General features: G+C 43.7%; 3 protein-coding genes across 3 annotated transcripts; 1 reads left to right on the forward strand and 2 right to left on the reverse strand.

The window, feature by feature from the left end:
- Positions 1–1,811: 1,811 nt before the first annotated feature.
- arhgef16 (Rho guanine nucleotide exchange factor (GEF) 16) lies at positions 1,812–11,398 on the forward strand. The gene is made up of 15 exons (XM_079467121.1): positions 1,812–2,089; positions 2,572–3,087; positions 3,387–3,438; positions 3,535–3,695; positions 3,767–3,823; positions 4,228–4,388; positions 7,678–7,830; positions 8,041–8,170; positions 9,424–9,498; positions 9,751–9,843; positions 9,934–10,088; positions 10,175–10,324; positions 10,720–10,787; positions 10,862–10,963; positions 11,050–11,398. Exons 2-15 carry the CDS (start codon positions 2,602–2,604, stop codon positions 11,187–11,189), a joined length of 1,983 nt encoding a protein of 660 aa, XP_079323247.1. The 5' UTR covers positions 1,812–2,089; positions 2,572–2,601; the 3' UTR covers positions 11,190–11,398.
- On the reverse strand, positions 11,256–16,628 carry ybx1 (Y box binding protein 1). The gene is made up of 8 exons (XM_079467122.1): positions 15,914–16,628; positions 14,565–14,628; positions 14,368–14,401; positions 14,198–14,287; positions 12,556–12,867; positions 12,315–12,409; positions 11,768–12,044; positions 11,256–11,593 (listed from the first exon to the last, which is right to left on the reverse strand). Exons 1-7 carry the CDS (start codon positions 16,020–16,022, stop codon positions 11,804–11,806), a joined length of 945 nt encoding a protein of 314 aa, XP_079323248.1. The 5' UTR covers positions 16,023–16,628; the 3' UTR covers positions 11,256–11,593; positions 11,768–11,803.
- Positions 16,629–17,092: 464 nt separating this feature from the next.
- Positions 17,093–17,984, reverse strand: ppih (peptidylprolyl isomerase H (cyclophilin H); the record flags this gene model as incomplete). Its single annotated transcript, XM_079467096.1, is given in 7 exon segments — positions 17,093–17,286; positions 17,404–17,444; positions 17,524–17,602; positions 17,604–17,612; positions 17,755–17,807; positions 17,810–17,846; positions 17,964–17,984. Coding segments are annotated over 7 exon segments (309 nt in total), but the record flags the coding sequence as incomplete, so codon positions are not given.
- Between the last annotated feature and the right edge of the window lies 1 nt (position 17,985).

A 17,985-nucleotide genomic window follows, 5' to 3' on the forward strand; every position in this document is an offset into this window, starting at 1 on the left:
ACGAGGAAAGGTCGGAACTGGAGCGACTACGAACGCTGGGCTACGACGAAACCAAACTGGCACCGTGGCAACGGCAGATCATCTTAAAGAAAGGCGACATATCGAAACAATAGAGCGACACCTGACAGACCCTTTTATTAGACGTGAAGCACAGACGGCGGTTTATCAGACCTCCTTCTGTTTGTTCCACCACACGTCACTTCTCAGTATCAAATATGATATTCAGCTCTGAGGACGAGCGATAGAGCAAAGAAATCACAGGGTCTTATGTAACCCGTCGGCTTTACCCTTCACACACAAGCTCACTTCGGCTGGCTAGTAGTATTGAATGTCTACATAGGTAACGACACATACATTGGCTTGTATACATCTTATTTTGGTATTTCACGTGCTCATAATCTATAAAATATGATCAATGTACCATACACTTCTTTATTTCTTACATAGATTCCTTTTGCTAACTGAATTTTACATATGTGAACGTATGGATAATGATTATGCCCTCATGATATATAAATGTATATATACCGTAAAAGGCAAAAAAAAACTTTCAAGCTATTTTAGGTAGTTGATAGATTTAGTAAGTCAACTTCTAACACTAAATCATAGAAGGGCGAGTCGTTTCAGTTTGACATATTGTCCAGAAGGTGGCGTCATTGAACACCGTGAGTCTGAACATATCAGATGACTGATGATGATGATGATGATGATGATGATGATGATGAGTGAAGGTCATATATCGTTCTCTCTTGCTTCGCTGAGAAGAGTTTACAGGGGGATGGTTGTGATGAATGTTCTTCAGTCCCCAGAATAAAGCAGTAAACAGATATTTCATCCTGAAAACACATCACATCTTCGTCGATTGTAGACTCCTATATCTGTTCATATATTTAGAGTGATGGATGTGGATGTGTACGTATGGTTCGTGTGTGTGTGTGTGTGTGTTATGGCCAGAGTCGATGTGTTTTGAGTGTCTGTTCAATTCAGTTAAGAGTGTAAGAGAAAGACATGAATGACTTCTTTCAGCTTGGGAACATTCTGCTTTCGTTCATCAGATGCCATAATGTCATTGCCATTAGAAGATTTTCTATTTATACATCCTCCATGTTTTAGAGCGGATTACTGTCCTGGAAGTAATGACGGTCAGTTTCTGTGTATTTCCTCATATCGCCCTGGCAGTCTGTCATTGTAAACTTTAATCGTTTTCCCAATTACAAATGTCATTTAATAAAAGTTTAAGTAACAGTTTGTGTCTGTGAAATTATTCTTACTTGAAAAGGTTCTCTATGTTGTCAAAATTGAGTTTTTATTCTGTGAATTTACATGATATTCATTTTTTTTTCTTTAATTGTGACCATTTCGGGGTTTATTTAAAACAACTGTTGTTTTCATTTCTTTTTCACTAAAGAAAAGGTCCCATAGGCCTACAACCAACCACATGAGAGAATTTTGAATTTGTGTCTTTACTTTAACACCGTCGAAAAGAAGGTTAATAAGAAAAGTTGGCCATTCCTAAACGTTATTATTTATAAATGTTCACCTGAAGAGCTGCTGAACTGTGTATTCTAAATGCAAGTACCGCATTTCACCAGCAGATGGTGCAAGCAGAATAATGTGCAGAAATGACAAAACATTTGAACAATTGAACACTTTCATCCTTCTGTCCGAGCACTTGCATTCGTCATTAAAAACACGTTTCTGTGAAAAGAAATAAAAGGGATGAGGTATAATAAGTGCTTTGGTCGATGGGCGTTTAAGAAAAGTAACCACACTCCGCACCTTTATTTGTGACGCTTCCGGGCAGTGATTTCAGGACACAGCTCCTCCCCATATGGCTGCCTTGAACGATCAGTGATTGGCTCTTTTAACTGGAAGGCGTTGCACTTTCCCCTCATTCGCAGTGACAGAAGTGCGGCGTCTTGTGAACGTCCACCGTCTTTGGCGTCACTCACCTGCTGCTGTGCTGTGACGTGACGTATCGCACTCAGATGTGACTCGGAGGAATGTGCTGCTAAACTCTTTCTGACGAAAATCACATGTTCATTATCACATACATGCGAATCACCGCGGTGCATGTGACATTACACAGGTAAGACAGTGTTCAGTGTTCAGTGTTCAATCTGGGAGTGAAGTTCAGTGAATGTGCGCGAGATGTTAAGCATGTCCGGTCTGAGCTCAACGAGAGACTCGCATTATCGTGAAAGTCCGTAATAATAACCTCATAACTCTCCCGTCAATGATCATATCTCATTTCAAAAGCGTGTTATATTGTCACGGGGAAAACACAAAATGAAATATGTGGAAACGATCAGGTGTTTGTGGGAAAAATATAATGACCGACGAGCACGTGTTCAGTCAGAAATTCAATTGTCATTCTTATTTATTTTCTTCTGATTAATGTGTGTGTGTATCTGAACGGAGTGGCATCATGACGTCACATTTAGACTTGATTCTGATTGGCCAGGCTCAGGCAGTGGATTGTGTGTTCCTGCATTTGACCCGTTCGCTCACTAACATCAGATGGATTCAGACATCATGGTTCTTCTTGCTTCTTCTTGTTGTTATGCACAGGTTGGCCAGAGAGCTCTTGAAAGAAAGAAAATGTCTGACGGATCCGTGACAGATGACCGAAGGGACCTGCTGCTGTCAGAGAAACGCTTCTCTTCCGTCCTTCAGCTGGAGCCAGCGTCCGCACGGTCAGCCTCCAGCGTGGATCTGTCCAGAGCCGATTCACCGGAGCGGGACAGGAGAACACCTGTAGTTCTCAGCACCCAGAGCCAGGCCGCCCGACGCCGGGGCACGCAGCAGCTCATTCCCAAGAACCTGGCGGTGTCCAGCCGCCCGAAACACCGCAATCACACCACCGTGGTGACCCTGCCGGTCAAGGATCTGTCCTGGGAAGACTACGACAGCGATGGAGGCGACGGCTCCTCGTTCAGGAGAAACCGCAGAAATAAATCCTACCGCGCCGCCGTCACCAGTCTGAACCTCGAGGCTTTGACATGCGGAGACCAAACAGACCTTCTGCCTCCTGTCAGTGAGGACGTGACGATGAGCTCCAAGCAACCCGCCAAATCAGGACGCAAGGCGAGTTTACCGACCGTCGCTTTAGACCGGTCCATGTCCTCCTTAAGCACATTCACACTAGATGTGTGGACGGTGTGTTAAAGATGATGTCATGTCTACAGTCTGTGTGAAGGAAAAATCCAATCACTGTGCTTCGTATTCAGACTGTCAGAAGAGTTTTTGTCACATTTTATTCTGTGTGTGTGTGTGTGTGTGGGGGGGGGGGTGGGGGGGTAATGACACATCTCTAGCAAAAGCGTTTAGCATTTTAGAAAATGAACATTGGATCGAAATGAAAGTTGTGATGTGTTTTATCACAGAGAACACTGGGCAGACTCCGAAACCGAAAACAGGCCGGATCCTTTAAAGATGGTTGGTACTCTTCATGAAGTGCTTTATTCTGACAGTGCCAGGATGCTGTGCGTGTGTGTGTTCAGAAGCATGATGTGGATGATGTTGTTGACACAGAGCCACAGTTCTATCAGGAGATCAGAGAGAGAGGGCTGAACTCCAATCAGGTGACCACAGAAGACGACGAGTTGAGTCCGACTGAAGCCGCTGAGCAGGATCAGAGGATCGTGGTGAAGAACTACAGAGCAGCGTACATCACCTGGAGTCAGTTATGTCAGGTGTGGGACATCACATACATGTCTCCAGTACTGCAGACCACGTGTGTGTGACGGAGCTTTTCTTTTCTCAGGTGAAGGAAATGGGCATTCTGGACATCATCAGCCCTGAGGAACGTAAAAGACAAGAGGTAAGTGTGTGTTCCCTGTCCACATTACGGTCACCCTGAGAAACGTCGAGTGTAATGTAATGGGAAGCGAGTGCTTTATATGTTTTTTGTCAGAGAGTCGAGTTCTCTTTTGTGTAAACACTAAAGTCCAGCTCATGCACACACAGACACACCCAGACACACATCTCTCACATGCCTCCTATCGGCATCATCAACATCCGAATGATTGTCCAGATCACTGTGTGCCTTCTTAAAAGCACAGCGTATGTCTCTATCAATCAAATATATGACAGTAAGATAGATAGATCTCCTGTGACGTCACGTGTGAGAGCGCTGTTAACACACACAGTGTGTGATTCGGGACACAGGACCTTTTTGTCTGGTTCACATGTGTTGCACTCTTGGTTGTGTGTGTGTGTGTGCAGGCCATCTTTGAGATCATCACATCAGAATATTCATACCTGCACAGTGTCAGTATTCTCATCCGGCATTTTAAAGACAGCGTGGATTTAAGGAAGACTATGACCGCTATAGAACATCATCACCTCTTCTCCAACATTTCCGTCATCATGGACATCAGCAAACGGTACCAAACACTTTCATCTCTACTTATGTTATCAGAAAATACATGAGACGTGCAGATGACACAAAAAGCTCTTAAATTGGCATACAGTCACCTTCCCTTCAGAGACACAAGTCCTCATGTCTCGTTCAGCACATCCCATAACACTATATTTGTGTTATACAGTTACACAGAGTCAGATTGAGACCGACTCTTAAAGTCTGAGATGAATCCAGAAGAAAGACATGAGCTCACAGGTGGGCTTCATTGTGTTTGCTGGAACAGACTCCAGCACTGCTCATTCAAATCCAGATATCCAGACAAACATGAGACACTCTTACATCCAACCAGTGAAACATTTACATTTCTCCATTGTTGCTGAGCAGACAATGCTATAGAGCTGTATGTATATAGACGTTTCATTGGGGTAAACTAAAGGTTATTGGTGAACAGTGTTGGGGAAGTTACTCTAGTTACTAAGGACATATTCATTAGTGTAATAAGATCACTGTACAGATTTCATTATTTTCTATATCTTACATCAACCTTGACTAGAAATGATTCAAGGAAAGACATGAAACTTTGAATGTTGATGTCAAGTCAAGTCAAGTCAGCTTTATTTATATAGCGCTTTTTACAATTTTCATTGTTACAAAGCAGCTGTACAAGAAAACATTGACTATAAGTAAAACATAAAAGGTTATGGAAGACAAAACACAGGTCAAATATCAGACGGACTATAAATTCCTATATGCAGTGTTAATTAAATAAGACAACCAAATTCTAGCAGCCCCCCCGGCCAGGCAAACAGTGCAGAACAGTATGCAAACGGTGGCGAGGAACCCAAAACTCCTTTGGAGGAGAAAGAAAACCTCGGAGGGAAACCAGGCCTAACCAGGGGATTCCAGTTCCCCTCTGGCAAAAACTGCTGCCTCTGCACAAGCTCAACAGTGCTTGCACAACAAGGCAAAATAAAAAACAAAGTTAGATTTAAAATTATCATTAATAATCTAATAGTGGCTGAAGTTTTGTAGGGACGTCACTTCCTTCGTCCAGCATTTGTCAGGTCTGGGAATGGATTGCGCCCTGCCCGCTCCGCTCTTGGAACCTTGGAACAATGAGACAAGACTGGCTGAGAGTAGAGTACTGTTCTGCACTCTTTGATGCAACAAATGCATCAGTTGTTATTGGAAGTGTCCCTGGTTCCGGTTGATCTAACTAGTGCAGCCTAGATCTTTGTAATATATATATTGTGATAGTGTAGTGTATGCAAGATTAAAAAGATGCGTCTTTAGTCTAGATTTAAACTGACAGAGTGTGTCTGCCTCCCGGACAGTGCAGGGAAGACTGTTCCAAAGTTTAGGCGCTAGATAAGAAAAGGATCTGCCGCCTGCACTTGATTTTGAAATTCTAGGTATTACCAACTGACCTGACACCTGAGAGCGTAGTGCACGTGATGGACTATAATACGTAAGAAGTTCTCTCAAGTAGTGAGGAGCTAAACCATGCAAGGCTTTATAGGTAATAAGCAAGATTTTAAAATTTATGCGATGCTTTATAGGTAACCAGTGCAAGGTTGACAGAACCGGGCTAATATGCTCATACTTTTTTGTACGTGTAAGAACTCGAGCTGACGCATTTTGGACCAGTTGGAGTTTTTATAATAGGCCTGCAGGGCAACCACCTAATAGTGCATTACAGTAATCTAGTCTTGATGTCATAAAGGCATGTATAAGCTTCTCTGCATCTTATGATGACAGCATATGACGTAGTTTAGATATATTTTTAAGATCGAAAAACGCAATTTTACAGGTGTTGGCGACCTGGTTCTCAAATGACAGAGTACTATCGAATATAAAGCCAAGATTCTTAGCTGAAGATGAGGGTTTTATGGAACATCCATTAATAGTTAAGCAGTATTCTTGGTTGTTACGTAGGGCGGTTTTCGGTCCGATAAGTAACACCTCAGTTTTGTCCGAGTTCAGTAATAAAAAATTGCTACTCATCCACTTTTTTTTCGTTTCCACTATTGAATATATTTCACATGATTTAGTTCAACTGCATCAGAAGTAGAGAGTAATCCCTTACTTGACCTTTTCACTGTTTTTGAATCGTCTAATCTTTCTAAAGTGGAAATGTAGATGAGCAAGAACATTTTCTGTCTGAAATGAGTGAGCAGGCTTCATTATGATCATAAACTCATCAGACGTTATTGGGATTAAGAAAACATCACAACAGTCTATTCTTCTTATCTTCCAGGTTTGCTCACGGTTATTTTGAAGACTATATTGCCAAACTAATATCTAAGTATATAAGAACAAGTACATATGAAGAAGAGTTTGTTTCCAAAAGGCGATAACTGCTTTCATGTTTTTTATAAGGTTATTGTGGATTTAATCAAAACAAAGCAACTGCAGTTTGATTGATATGAATTGGCATGCGCACTTATCTTATTTTGGAAATAAACCCTAACATACGTGTGCATGTGTGTTGTTGTTTATGAATAGAGACAGACGAAGGTCACTGTAATGCACTGATTCACTCCGTGAGCTGACACTGTTTACATTCACTTTACACACATGACCAGAGCTGAACATGAGAGGGAACGCTGGAGTCCTGAGTTCATTCTTCATATGTCTGTATAGAGATGTGTGTATCTGCAGCGCTGGACGTGTTGAAACTCGCTGGTTAAACTGGTTTAACAGGCTTCATGTCTTTCACACACACACACACACACTTAACCTGTTGCACAGAAACTCAGAGTGGCTTTTATTATGTCAATTCACACACACAGTGATGTGTCTGATGGATTGTGGGATTGAGTTTATGATGAGAATCACTCTAGTATTGAGATTTGAGAGTGACTGACTGTTGCCCTGACGGTGTGAATGTTGAATGAGCCGATAGCACATGATGGTGTTTAGAGAAGAGCTTCAGGCAGTGAAGTGTGTGCCCTCTGCTGGACAGAAAACATTCATCCAAACTACCACAGACATTAATATGAATGATTGTTAATGTTTGTCTTTATCTATTGCCCCACAATCATATTTAGTTTTAATGAAATAACAATTTACTGCATGATCCTTTGTTCATGTTAGTTGAAGTCAGCATAAGTGTTAATGATTCATTCAAAGAAACGTGGCAAATATCTTCAACATAGATGAAGAAATGTAAGTGTTCGTTGTTGGTTTGTTCATGTTAATGGATTGGTTCTTTTTTTTGGTTATTTGTGTGAGCGGTTCTGGATGGCAGGCACTGTTGAAGTAAGACACGTCTGTATGAGTGTTAAGCAGATATTGTGTGCACGTGTCAGCTTTTTTCAGGATCTGGAAAAGCGTCACCAAAAACATCCTCTGATCCAGGACATCAGTGACATCGTAAAGAATCACGCCAGTCTTCACTTTGAACCTTACATCATCTACTGCTCCAATGAGACCTTCCAGCAGAGAACCCTCCAGAAACTACTGTAAGACACGCCTAACACACATGTCTACAGTATGTATAGCAAGTATGTGATGGATAATGCTCTTACTACACGTGAAATAATGATTTGAAAAGTATTTGAATCGTAACTAATAAAAGACCGTCTTGATATGGTTTTAAAAGGCCAAACACAAAGTTGAAACATGACAAGAATGCCGTTTGGTGTAATGATTTGTTAATGTGTGTTTTTCAGCACGTCTAACAGTGCGTTTCGAGAGACTCTGAAGCAGATTGAAAGCAGTGAGGAATGCGGAGGTCTGCCCATGATCTCTTTCCTCATCTTACCCATGCAGAGAGTGACCCGTCTGCCTCTGCTCATGGATGTGAGAAACGCACACTCGTCCACATCTGCTTCAAACACGCACATGCAGAGCATCATGTTATTGTTTTATCATCACTGCAGCAGAATTCATTCTGCACGCTTCTTCATAAACAGAATGAATCATACAACAAGAGATCTCTATGGTATTGATACTCCAGATCGAATGGGTTCCTCTGGAATTATGCTGTGGACAAACCCCTCAACGTTGAACATTTGACACGTTGATGATGTTCACGTGAACTGAAAGGGCGACTGCATCAGCTGGACGTGCACCTGCACATAAGATCATGATAGTGTGGTTCCGATTGATGATTCTAGTGTATCGACGGTGCTCAGACATATCGCTAATTAGCTGAATAGACGATAGTTTGCTGTTTGCCAATATATGTTGCAAATTAATATTACAAGAAGCATTGCAAATTTCTTCATGCATGAGCTTGTGGGGCGTTTCCTCACGCTATGAGAGTTCTTAATGTGCAGGGTTTGAGTTTTCCGCACACGAGAGCTTGTGATGCGTGCTGCCTGGGTTTTTCTTTTTCTTTGCAGGAATTGCTATGCGTGTGAGGGTTTAAAACCTGAGCACTGATAGAATGCTTATTGCAGTCACACGCGAGTATTTTCTAGCCACGTAAGCTTCTGTTTTTCTCCACAAATCCAGCTTGTCATAGAGAAATGCAGAAATTGCCCCACACCTCGTTACTATAGTGAATCGACGATCCACAGGCTGGCGATCAAACGATTAAAGAGAATATTGCCCAACACTACACCACGAGTACGGATGAAAAATGTGCTTCTTAAAATTGATATGTGTTTCACCAGCTAGGTATATCGCACTCGAATGGGGTGTCAGTGAGAAGTCTTGATTTGTTTTCGTAGAGAAAACAATAGTAATTGAATGTATAGTTTGTAACAACTGTCAGTTGTGGCCTGGTGGTCAGAGCGTTGGGCTTGTGATCAGAAGGTTGCTGGTTCTAATCTCAGTGCCAGCAGGTCATGACTGAAGGGCCCTTGAGCAAGACACCTTACCCCTGATTGCTCTGCAGTAATGTGACACTGTATAAAAACTACTTGTAAGTCGCTTTGGATAAAAGCATCTGCCAAATGAATAAATGTTAAATGTAAATGTAAATGTCATGTTTCAGATGATCCAGCAGGTGTAAATGTTGATCTTAAACACAGTTAGGTGCGGATAACATTCGCAACATCATGTATGTCTGTTGATTTATTCTTGTCTTGTCTTTATTCTTGACACAGACTGTCTGTCAGAAGAGCCCTAAAAATACAGCAGAACACTTTGCTTCCCTCTGGGCTCTGAAAGCTATCAGTAAGGTACTGTGTGTGTGTGTGCATGTGCATGAGTTAGCTTGTGAAAAGTGTTTTTGTTTGGTCAGATTACCCTTAAAAACCCATGTCGCATTATTGTTCATGCTTGCCTAAAAACAGATCGGTGGAAAAGATTTCATTCAAATTAAGAAAAACCTGTTGATCTGTCAGTCTGAGTCCATTGTTTTTCAGCACATGTAATGATGACAATAGAGAAACAAAAGATGAATATGAATGTTGTGCTTGTTTCTGTGACAGCTGGTGAAGAGCTGTAATGATGGAGCGCGGAGAATGGAGAGAACAGAACAGATGTACACCATCCAGAAACAGATGGACTTTGGCAAAATCAAGGTACAACACTGACATGAGATCATGTCTGCAACAATAACAGAAGTGTCGTTTCATGTGACGGCAATGTTGTGTGTGTGTGTGTGATGTCAGCCGTTCCCACTGGTGTCATCATCACGCTGGCTGAAGAAGAGCGGAGAGCTGGCTGTGTACAATGAAGATCTGAGTCTCTTCAAGAAAGCTTTCAGTTACAGGAGCTGTATTCTGTTCCTCTTCAATGACGTGCTCATCGTCACCAAGAGAAAGAGGTCAGAGTCCCGTCTGCTTCACTGTCGGCCTGTGAGGAAGCAGATGACCGTGATGTGGCTCACTCTGTTGATGTGTTTTTGTGCAGCGAGGAGAGTTACGTGGTGTTGGATTATGCCACTCAGGAGAATGTGAGCGTACAGGAGGAGTTGAGCGACTCTAAACTCATTCTGAAACTGCTCATGAATCCCAACAGTGACGGCCGCTCTGAACACATGACACTCGTGGCTGAAAGCAGGTAACCCGTGTGCCTCATTCCCACCCAAACATCATCACACTCATGATTTTAAATAGAATTCAACAACACAAATGATGAAAGACAATTATGTTCTCTGTCTCAGACTCATTTTAAACAGGAATTGTGTATTTGATTGTCTGCTGAAACTTTGTATAACTGGCATTTCTTGTGTTTATAACCTACTTGAGATGAATCGCTGCTGATTTTCCTCAACTGTAAGATGCTTTGGATAGTGTCCGCTAAATTAATATGAACATTTCATTTCTGAGTACACATGTTGTCATTTAAACGAAGAGTTAACACAAACACACATCAATATCTGCCAGCCCCTGTAAGTTGTAATTGACAAAATGCTGTTTCATTGATCTTTGAACACTGGTTGTAATGTGTTGTAGACTGGACAGAGCTCGCTGGGTTACTGCTCTCTGTAATCTCAAGCACCACAAGAGCATCACTGATGATGGTGAGTCCCTGTCAACATCACTGGTTGTGTGTCACTGTTCAGTATGAATCACTCGCTGGCTTTGCTTTGTTAAGTGCTGCCGCAGTATGAAGCCACTAAAGCGTACCTGCCCAAAGCTCCAGATGAGCTGAGTCTACAGCAGGCCGAGCTGGTCATAGTCCTGCAGGAGGTGGAAGGTCAGCACAGTTCACATTCAATTAATACCCGCTGAGCTGTTCGTTGTGTAAATGGTCACATGTAACGTGATTGGTTGTGCCTGTAGGCTGGTGTCATGGCGAGCGAATGAGAGATGGGGAGAAGGGCTGGTTTCCTGCCAACTGTGCCACTCAGATCACTAACCACACGGACATGGCAAGCAACATACAGCGCATGGAGCGACTGCGCAAAGAGACAGACGTCTGACAAGAAAGACCATCATGTTTACCAGAAGTGTGTGCGCGTGTGTAAATCAACAAACAAGAGGCATACTACAGGAACTGCTTCTGGTTTTATTTGAGCTTGCTTTTGTTAAAATTCATGTTTGGATACATAAAAAGTTATTTAAAAATGTCAAACTGACCAGATATCAAATTACTTTTAAAAACCATTTGGTGTAAAAACTTAAGACCGATTTAGAAAAACAATCTGCTGTTTCCCCAAAACTTTTAGCTGTCACATAAAAATAATGGAAAAAAAAACAGGTCTGCATAGAGTCTGCAGGCAATCGGTGGTAATCTGGTCGAATTGCATTTTTGCAAGCTTAGACAATCGACGAGTCATATCTGTTTCTTATTGCTCAGATCTTCAGATGTTTCTTCTTGACAATACTGCAAAGACAAAGAAAATGCAAAGGAGTCAGATTCATCACTTTACAAGACCAGTATGATGCATAAGCATCATCATCTCGCTCTCGTCACGTGGGTTTATGACCCACATACATTTTCACATAGCAAACTGAACCATGATGACATGTGATGTACAGAAAGTGATCGAGCACTGACCCGGCAAGATGGTGCAGATGGTCAAGCCGGTGGCGGTTAATCGGCTCCGCCCTGTTGGGCTTCGGGAGCGGCCGATTTCTCAGTTGATGCGTCGGCTTCTTTGTTGTCCTTGCCATCCTGAGGCTTGTTGCCCTGGGGTCGTCTGCGGCGGTAGTTGAAGTTGCGGCGGTAGCGGCGCTGACGGGGCTCTTGGCTCTCCCCGCCCTCGCCCTGATTCTCCTTCTCCTCCTCCTCCTCCTCACCCCCTTCTCGGGCAGGCCGGGGACGCGGCGGACCCCTGTGAACACAAGAGTTCACGTAAGAACACACACAGTTTTCATCAGTCTGAACAATGTAAACTCCCACAGTCTCTTCTGAGGCTAACTGTCAGTTTTCAAATTCGTTCACTTTGAACTCGCCCCCTTAAATGCTCTAACAGTTAGCCACTACAAAACCTTTTGAAAACATTCTGACCAAAAAGCAAATCAATTACGACGGTTTCACATATTTCTCAGCCCTCGTTACAGGACAGACCGTCACTCAGTACCTGTCAAGACAACATACAAACCTTGATCTGAAACTTGGTCGGAAGCCTCTGTAGTTCTGCCTCATTGGTTTGTTGACCTGGTCTGGACCACCTTGGATCTCATCAACTTCCCCGCCCTGGAAAGTCAATAACAACCCATCAGATCAAAAACATGTAGAGGATCATTTCTCTCTCTCTCTCCTGGTTTAACGTTGAAGTTCTACTGGGACATCATGAACAGACTCCTGGAAACCAGTGACTAATCTCAATTCCCAGCACTCACCTCAGTCATGTCTCCTCTCTGGGGTGTGTTGGAGTAAGGGGGGCGTCTGCCGTAGCGCCTGCGCACAAAGTACGGGGGGTAGCGGCGTCTGCCGGGGTAGGTGGGTCTCCGCTGCTGTTGCTGCATGTCGCCCTCGGGGGCACTGTCTCCTTCCTCCCTCTTCTCCTGGCTCTCCCCTTCTCCATCGCTAGGGTAGTCGCGAGGGGGTGCCCTCCTGCGTGGGTAACGCCTGTAGCGGTTCCTGTCAGCTGCGTACTTGCTCCCCTGCACAGGGACTCCTCCCGGGCCTGTAACATTGGCTGCCTCAGCGCCCTAAGAGAGTGAAGATAAAGCACATATCAAATATCTGCTCATTCAATCAGTGCACATTTGGTGTGCATGCAGACTAAAGGCTTTATCTCGACACACAGCTGAACAAGAGTGCATTTACATGCACAAAATAAACCGATATCTATCAAACGTCAGCTTTAAAAGAAACCTGTTTTCACACGTTTAAAATCATAGTAATAAACCCCGCTGCGCAAGAAACCACGTTTACATGAAAGTTTGAGAGTTGCTCACGCGAGTCATTAAAAATGCAGGAAACCGGTCAGGAGCTTTTTGTTTATATCTCTTCTCATGTCCGCAGTACCTGCATATGCAAAAATAGTTCTTCATTCTGGCGTTTCTACATCAACTGCATGATTCCAGACTGACTTTTATATGTTATTTTACTATTACCTCCGTTTGGGACTTTTACTACTGCGCACAAACAAAACAGAACACCAGTAAAGGTGTTCACATGCAGCGCAAAATCAGAGTAATGGGCAAAAAAACACCCATGCAGAGCAGATTTTGCGTCAGCTATTTATTACCTTAACTCTGCGAAAGAAAACCGCTTTATGCTTTAACGTGACCTTACTCCGATTATGCTTAATAAGCTCATATATGTAAGACTGCATGCAAGCGCACTCACTGAGTGAAAGGGAATTTAACCAATCTGATTTTCGAAAGATTCTCCAAAATGCACTCCTGCCTCAAATGATTGCCACCATGCTCATGGCATTACAATGGCAACACTTGTTTGTTTAGCCAACAAATAACGTTGAGCATCATCACCATTGAACAAGACTTTCTTAAAATGAATTTGCATTTATGCATTTGGCAGAAGCTTTTAACCAAAGTGACTTACGTTGCATTATTCTATACATTTGTTTCTAAGTATGTGCAAACCCATGCCCCTGATGTTGCTAATGCCATGCTCTAAACCCCTGGCTACAGGAATGCTGTTATAAATGGACAGCTTTAAACGAATTCATTCAGATACAAACAAAGAAAACTGGATTCCTGACTACAACAGACACACATCCAGCTGTCTAGATCGATCGATTCATTGAGCAATGACTCATATGGGATCGGTCCACAGGAGAGCATTGTTCATCTGTTTATTAATAAGGTTGAACTGGTTGTGCAGCATGTTTGTGAAGGATGGCGTTTAAACTCACATCATTCAAATCTGTCAGAATCAATTCAGGGTTTGGTGAAATGAAAACAAGACTCGATACAGCTTCACGTCATCTTCTACAGAGTTTGGTTCACTATGACAAACACCCAAACAGAACCGGTTCTCAACAGACAACCAGTGCAGTTCCTCAAAGCTCACCTTCTCCCCCTCTACAACATCGAACTCCACAATTTCTCCATCCCCAACACTGCGAAGATATTTCCTTGGGTTGTTTTTCTTAATGGCCGTCTGGACACAAGAGCAATGTCTGTAAGAACACATCCCAAAACAAAGTGTGCTGACAGTACTTGTCATATAATAATAGTTACCTGGTGGACAAAGACATCTTCCTTTGTGTCATTCCTGAAAAACCAAACAGAAAAACATTTCAAGTACGTAACAGTGTGCTTGCTGGTGCAAGTCAGGTCTGGCTTTGTAAGCATGTAAAGGCTTAACAGGATTGTGGATGTTCCCTGACCCACATATTATATACCAACAAGAGTCCTCCGCCGGCAGAGTCGTTTACCTGTTGATGAAACCATAGCCGTTCCTCACATTGAACCATTTCACTGTCCCCAGGACTTTTGTTGCTAGAAAGAGAGAGAGAAAGAGAGGAAGTTCAATACATCATCAGTGCGATGCATGTTTTCTCTCAGAGCAGTTCATTCAGTGTCCTCTATAAATAACCATCAACTGTGTGCTTTAAATAGACGGTGATGTGAGGACAGCTGCTGTTATCAGAAGAGACTCCATCACCATGAAAGGTCTGACGGTGAAATCAAACTCCGACTTGTGTTCGACTGTAATGTGGCTCGTTAGCCTAAAATGATGCACGAGGCTAGAAACACACAAAGAGCTAAGCGAAAGAACTGCCAACAACATTACCATCAAATATACACTGTATTACACACACACACACACACACAACAGGGATTTCACTGTAGATCGCATAACGACGATTTAAAGCGCCAGAGTCACGGTGATGTGTAACTGCAGGAAGTGACAGTGGCGAGATGCTAAGTGTAGTTAGCAGACTAGCATCAGCCATGTGGTCGGACCGAAGCCAAACAGCGCATTTCTCCCCATCATCATGATCATCATCATCATCCTTCCTGCTCACCACAGCGCGCGGTCTTTCTGTTCTAAATGACAATGAACCGGTGATTTGAGGTCATGCGCTGGAAACGCGTCCGACTGTAGTCGCGGCTCAGACAAAAGACGCGTCCATGATCCCCGCGTCATGGCGGACATTTTATGCTGGGGAGGCCTGGAAACCCACGATGCGCTCATCGTGCAATAGACTCGTGTTTGGCCGGCGGGCACTTGAAGAGAATGCGCTGGTGTAGACGGACACGCGTAAACAAAGGGCGCAATAAATAACACGATCGATTCGGACTAAACACCGACACTGGTGACCGTTGGCCCGAGGCCGTGCGAGTCTGACCGGCGTCTCGATCTTGGCCTTGATCGCCACCGATCCGCGGCTCATTGTTCTCTGCACGGTGCGATAACTGCGGTGACCGGTTCTCTCGTGTTGGTGCTCGCGCGCGGGGCAGGCCGCGAGTCGTGGCGGATGTGATGGCTGGCGAGATAACGTTTATAGTGTCCGAACCAGTTGAAGTTTTTCCCGAGAAGACTACGGAGAGATTTAAGCAACTTTACCGGTGTGGCCACTCGGCTCGCGTTGAGCGTTAATGAAATGAAACGGAATCACGACAGGCCACGCGAACGCGCTTTCACTGACTGAATCTTTCTGAGGTAAAATGCTCAAAGCCGTTAATCACCGACTCGCGAAACGGTCCCTCGGACACTCGTTGATCGTTTAATGTGCGAATAAAGCAGCAGTACGGGACACTGTTCCCCTGACGGGCTTACCGATGACCTTCTTGTCCCCCGCTGAAGCTGCGGCTGCCGGGCTGGACGGGCTCTCCGCGTCGGCGGCAGGCTGCGGCGGCTGCTGCTGTGTCTCGACCTCGCTGCTCATGGTGTTTGATTGTTGGTAAAGCCGGCGGCGGCTCTCTAGTGTGTTTTCCCGGTGCTAGATGGTAACCTGGGCCGGCGGTGGTGGGGGCTGCTGCCTTCGGGCTCTCCGCTTTACTTTCTCCGCTCCCGTTGCCGATCGAACTGGACGGACTGAGTGAATATGCCGGACGATATTCTGTCCCGTCACTCCACCCATTCCTCAATCTGATTGGTCGACCGTGTTGCGATCCGTCGTCGGCGAACGCTAATTGGTTACATGTACTGCCAATCACTGGTAAATCGCGTTATCTCTGCCCGTCATTGGTTTTTTGTGGAATTGGCACCGCCTAGAATACGAAGCCCAATTTAGCGTTCCGATTGATATTTCCTCGCGCAAGTCAATGATAGATATTCACAGATTGATGTGTTGACGCACTTCACGGTTCATATTTATGTAAAGAACCACACCCCAGAACGACACAATGCCGTCTGAACTTTGTTTTATATGAACACAGAGGCGTTGATCTGTTAAAGGAGCGCGAGGTATCTGTCGTGTTACTCCCAGTGAAGTCGAAAGCTCCCGGTTTATTGACGATATGAACGATAAACCGAAGTACAGCGTCTGAATGAATTCATGGTGGTGTCACGTGTTTAAGTTCCGTCACAGAATCTTAAAAGGAAGCACTCAATGGTCGTGGATGAGAAGAGCCACTTCCTTTTTGTCATGCAGATGTGTTTGTGGAGACCTGGCTGAAGTGTGATTTTATTGTTAATGGTCCCACACAAAGACAGCTTTAACATTGACCCCATACGCCTCCTGCACTTCAGCTGAAAGACTGCTTTTGTGTCCCTGGGCCAAAGTCCAGGAGCGGGGGAAGGGCATTCTGGGTAAGGAGGATGTGGCTTAGGGTAAGGACCAGAAGACAATAGGGCTTCGATCAAAACACATTTGCATTGAGTAAAGCACTCGTTCAGTATCATCAACCCAAAGCTCTCCAGACGATTGAGCTCAGTCAGATCAACTCTACCGAGACTCGCACAGACGTGAAATAATCAATGTTTCAGTTTTATAAAAAAAAAAGTGTCATTTATTTGGGTTTCTTGGTCAGAAAACAGATCCAAAGCATTCCCATAAACAATGTAGAAAGAATACATGTTCAATAGAAATGTTTGTGTTTATCAATGTTAAATTGTTTGATGCCAGAAGATGAAACCCGTCACATTTCCCCACACTGAGAGATGACGATGGGCAGCTTGGGCTTGTTGTTGGGTCCCGTTGGTACATTCTGTGTAAGAAATGTAAAAAAACAAACATACGAATAATTATGCAAACACAAATGAAATAAACACAAATCATAAATCAGACTAAAGTATTGTGAAACTCATGTACGATGCGGACTCACCTCAATCTTTCTCATGACAAGCAAACCGTCCACCACTTTTCCTACAAGAAGAGGCACAAAACAAGTTGTGAGATGTGACCAGTGATGAGATCGTATCAATCCTGGATTGTTCCGACTTACCAAAGACCACATGCTTCCCGTCCAGCCAGTCACACTTTGTGCAGGTGAGAAAAAACTGACAGCCATTTGTTCCCGGGCCCACTGTTAGCCTGACAGATCCAACATCATGAAACATCACACACTTGCTATATGCTTCTGCATTTCTTGTGACTCGAACAGTACCGTTAAAATGATGTTTTTTTATGTGAATATAATATAGTTTTTGCGAGCATGTGGGTATTGAAGCTTTACCATAGACAGAAGTCCTGGACTGGAGTGTTTCATTCGGAAGTTCTCATCTGCAACGGTCCTCTGTAGATACTGCAGAGACCTGTGCCGTCACCCTGATGACACACAATTACATCTCAACTTATTTTATAGCATTACACACATATGTTGTGACGGCAGAGGGATGTCATGACTGTAGGCTAACACACCTGAAAGATCAAATCAAAACTTACATTGACAAAATCTCCTCCTGAA

This window comes from Barbatula barbatula (genome assembly GCF_947034865.1).
Source record: "Barbatula barbatula genome assembly, chromosome: 11".
In the NCBI taxonomy this organism is placed as follows: domain Eukaryota; kingdom Metazoa; phylum Chordata; class Actinopteri; order Cypriniformes; family Nemacheilidae; genus Barbatula; species Barbatula barbatula.